The sequence below is a fragment of the Arachis hypogaea genome, chromosome 14 (genome assembly GCF_003086295.3).
Source record: "Arachis hypogaea cultivar Tifrunner chromosome 14, arahy.Tifrunner.gnm2.J5K5, whole genome shotgun sequence".
Classification (NCBI taxonomy): domain Eukaryota; kingdom Viridiplantae; phylum Streptophyta; class Magnoliopsida; order Fabales; family Fabaceae; genus Arachis; species Arachis hypogaea.
In genome coordinates, this window is record NC_092049.1 from 125,334,551 (window position 1) to 125,339,086 (window position 4,536).

General features: G+C 30.8%; 1 protein-coding gene across 1 annotated transcript; it reads right to left on the reverse strand.

The window, feature by feature from the left end:
- Window positions 1–816: 816 nt before the first annotated feature.
- Window positions 817–1,272, reverse strand: LOC112743134 (U-box domain-containing protein 8-like). Its single transcript, XM_025792350.1, has one exon. The coding sequence runs from the start codon at window positions 1,270–1,272 to the stop codon at window positions 817–819; it is 456 nt and encodes a 151-aa protein (XP_025648135.1).
- Between the last annotated feature and the right edge of the window lie 3,264 nt (window positions 1,273–4,536).

The following is a 4,536-nucleotide window of genomic DNA, read 5'->3' on the forward strand; positions in this document are numbered from 1 at the left end:
TTGACGGTGGCGAAGAGTGGATTTGGTTTTTTTGAATGGATTTGTCGAAGAGGAGAAGACTCAATTAGGGTTTTTTTAGATCCGGATCTTAATTTGGATCTGGATTTGGATCCGGATTTAAAACCATTTAAATGGATTGGATCAAAAACCAAATTATAAAATAAATGTAATTTGGTTTGGATTTTTTTTGGTTTAAAACTGGTTTTTTTAAAATGGTTTGGTTTGGATTTGGTTTAAAATCCAAAATATGGATTTTTTTGCCCACCCCTAACTGGTACTATATTAGATATTTTGAAGTTAAACCAACTTGGTAAAGTTTGTCGTAATCTGTTTGCTAGTCTACCCAAACAAATATTAAAAGTTTAAATATCATATTATATGTACATTCACTTATTATCCGCGATAAATTAGTTATTGATCAATTTGTTTTTCGTTAGTTTAGCTTTCGCATCTAGTTCTAGAGGTAAATACTAAATATATTAAAAAAATTTTGACACTGACAAAATGATATCTGATATTTATTATTAATAAAATGATCTTTAAAAAATTTTAAAATTTAACAAAAACGAACACCCAAACATAAAAACATGGCGTCACATTATACGAAAAGCACTAATCTGGCACTTGAAAGAGCTTCAATGATGGTGGTAGAAAACTCCGATGGTGTTTCTAGCGAAGAGAGGAGTTTGCAGCTGCAACAATGACATTTCTACATCTCGTCCATTCTTCAGAACCCAACTAAGAATCTAAGCGCATCCATAGAATCTCTCCATCTGCTCTCTCCCTTCCTTCCACTTTGCAAAAACTCCAACAACCTCAACAACTAGCAGAGAGCATAAACGGTCGTTGCAGCTTCCTTACAAGGGCGCGACAATCTGAGAATGGATTTTTAACAGCGGTCCCGGAGACGATGACAACAAGACGAGTAACGACTCTCTTAGCAACGAGTCCAATCTTGTTGTGATCGTCGAGGCTAAGATTGAGAAGCAAAGAAAGAGTACGAAGGGAATCGTGGTCGTGGGACTCAACCCAGGAGAGTAACACGGCAAGACAATTTTTGAGTCGGTGATGGCCACGAAAGAGTGAGTCGTGCTTGACGAGTCTAGTGAGTTGGTGGAGTAAATCAAGCTTGTGGAAAGAAGAGGATGCGAAGGAGGTAAGGGAAGAGATTAGGGTTTCGGGTTGGGGGTGAGGAGGTAATGGATTGAGAATTGGAGATAGAGTGAGAGGGGTAAAGTTGGTTATCATCGCAGCTGCAAGCTCTCTCCTCATCGGAAATGCCAGTGGAGTTCTTTGCCACTATCACTGAAACTCTTCCGATTGTCAGATCAGCGATTTTTGTTCGATGTGACATCATGTTTTCACGTTTAGGTATTTTTGTCAAATTTTAAAATTTTTTGGGAATCATTTTATCAATAACAAAAGTCAGGTATCATTTTGTCAACAGTAGAATCTTTTGGGTACTAATTTTATATTTGCCTCCTAATTCTATAATGTTAACAATTTTACTAGATAACCAATTAAGGTACCAGCTAACTATAACTAACTATAACATGGACCACAACAAAAAATCTAATAACACAAAAAAAATCACAACCTTACCTCTAACTCTATTTTCATTTTTCACTATTACGCATAGTAAATTTGAAAAATAACAACAGTACACATTTTAAAAATTCATTTTAAAACTTTTAAAATTCATTTTAAAACTTCTAAAATCATTTTAAGATTTTCTAATAAAAAGAAACTTACGAAATGTAACAAAAGAATCCAAAGTCTAAAAAAAAAAATAAGATATCCATTTTTTTTAATTTCTAATAAAAAGAACATTCGAAAACTAAAAAAAACATCTAAAATTATTAAAAAATCATTCAAAACTTAAAAAAGAAGAAACTTCCAAAACACAAAGAAAAAAACATATGAAACTTAAGGAAAAAAAAATCTAAAACTAAAAAAAAGAATCATCCAAAATGACAAAGAAGATCCAAAATTTAAGAAAGAAAGATTTAAAATTAGAAAAAGGAATCATTCAAAAAGAAGAGCTCCATAACGACGACGACATAGGAGGAGCTCTACGGGGAGGGACCGATCGTGCGCGCACAAGGATACGTTGCACGGAGAGCTGTACGTCACAGCAATGAGAAATCAACATAAGAAGAAAGACGCACTTTGCGGCGATCTCAAACAGTGGGGACTCTCGCCAAGAAGAGCTCGACGTCAAAGATCTAAACGCCCCACTCTCGGCAATGAGAATTCGAAGCAGGTCGGCTCGGCATAACACACACAAAAAATTTGGTGGAGAACGCAACATTAGTACGACGAGCGATTGTTCTCGACAAACCGACAACATGAGAGAGCGTTACATGCTCACAAAATTATATGTGTTCACGTTCACAAAGGAGGATCCTAATTTTATAGAACTAATCCTAATTATTCATAATCTTATTTTTCAAAAATTCAAAATTCTATATTTTAAAAAATTGTTTAAATTAGTTAATGGTATAATTGACTCCTTATGCTTTCTTAATGTCATCTAATTACCGCCAATAAATAATAGCTTAAATGACATAGTTTCTATATACTCAATTAAGAAGTTGCGGATTCGAGTCTTATATCTTTTGGTAAAAAAAAGAAAAAAATGTCGTCTAATTACCTTTATCCAGCCTATCCTTATTTTATTTAGCTTTATATGATAGAGTTAGGATAGTAGATACACGGTCAAAGTCGTCCTTTTTTTTTTCTTTTCTTTCTTATGAAATTAAACAAAACTTTGTCTTAATTAGAATGAAAAATATAATCATTTATATATCTCTTTTTATCAATTTCAATTTTTAGAAGAAATAGTATTATGATATGATTCAAAATTTTTATAACAAAAAAAATTTAAAATTCAATCTTTGTTAGACCTAAAAAAATTTAGCATAAGACAAAAGTATGTAATAATTGCTGTTACAGTATCTAAAAATGTTTACAACCTATTAAAAAGGGTTAAAAATTAATATTTTAAAATATAAAAATAAATAATGATTAAATATTTAAAATTTATTATAAAAATAAATTAAACAAAAGTTAAATATCAAATTATAAACATCATAAAATTTATTTAAGATAAATTAAAAAGAAAAAAATTTATGTAAAAATTTAAATAAATATAAAAAAATTCTTATTAAAAAAAAACTATTAAAAATATAATTTATTCATATATTTTTTTATTAATTTAAGTTTTCGAAAGAAATTAAATTTAGTGAAAGCTATTATATATTGCCACAGCAACTAAGCTAGCCACCTCACATATATAGCCTGTTTGGATTAATTATCACTGCAGTGGTAAGAAGCTTCCTTATTATATACAATTGGCTTCGTACGTCGTACCTACTATTTAAATGATTTATGCATATAAAGGATATAATAATTCTTTTTGTTTATATTATTAATGCATCACTATCAAACTCGTGGACTAAGATCTATAATAATCTATAAAAAAGGATTTAGGCGATTTAATTATTTGGTTTCCCTTCCATGAAAAAATAATATTGCAATGCAAGGCTGACATTTCCAATTCATCGTTGATAGGATGAATGATAAAGAAAAGATATATACATATATATAACCAAAATTGAGCAATATACTTGCTAATGAAAGCTTTATTTTGTCAAATAAAAAAAGGAGGATATATGTAACATTCTTTTTGTAAAGCATGTCTATCTCCTCCTTGAATTAATATATACACTTTTTGACACTTGAACTTTTGATTCAGCCAACGTTTTTTTTCATGTAATTATTTTGGGTTCTTCCAATGGTGGGACAGACAAGAACATCTAACAAATTGAAGTGTGCTCAATTTTTCCACAAGGACAGCACACACAAGATACATGACGTGAATCTTTATCCGTCAGCTATGTGATGAGCACAAACACCAAAGTGTTCTTAATTAATTCATGTGGTGTGTGGAATAATAATAAATCCATGCAATCATGAATCACAATCCCTACCTAGCTAATACAAACACCTGCCCTAGCTTTCATGGAAGTTTCCACCTTTTGAAATAATTTGGAAAAAAAATAGAATTCGAAAAGTTGTTAAAATTTACTTGTTAAAATAATCGGATAATATTGACTAATTCCAGGGTAATAATATATAAAGCACGGAGATTTTTTTTATTTGTTATATTAAAGGATAAATATTGTTTTGGTCCCTTACATTGAGGGAGAATCGAAATTGTCTCCAACGTAATTTTTTATTTAGAATCGTCCTTAACATTTTATTTCGTATTAAAATTATCCTTTTAACCTTTTTCGAGCAAAAATATCGTCCACCACTACCAGCACTTTTACCTCCACCACCACCAACACATTTACCTCCACCACCAAGAATAACAACATCAATGAAATCAACACAAATTCACAATCAAATCAACACACAATAACAATAAAATCAGAAAACAACAAATCAAAATTAGAATTAAAAGTAAAAACAGAAACAGTCACAAAAGCAGAAGCAGAAACTCAAGTAGAAGCAGAAAGCAGAGGCCAAAGC

Excerpts from the sequence above, each read along its gene's own strand:
- LOC112743134 (XM_025792350.1), bottom strand. The coding sequence starts at position 1,272 with ATGAGGAGAGAGCTTGCAGCTGCGATGATAACCAACTTTACCCCTCTC.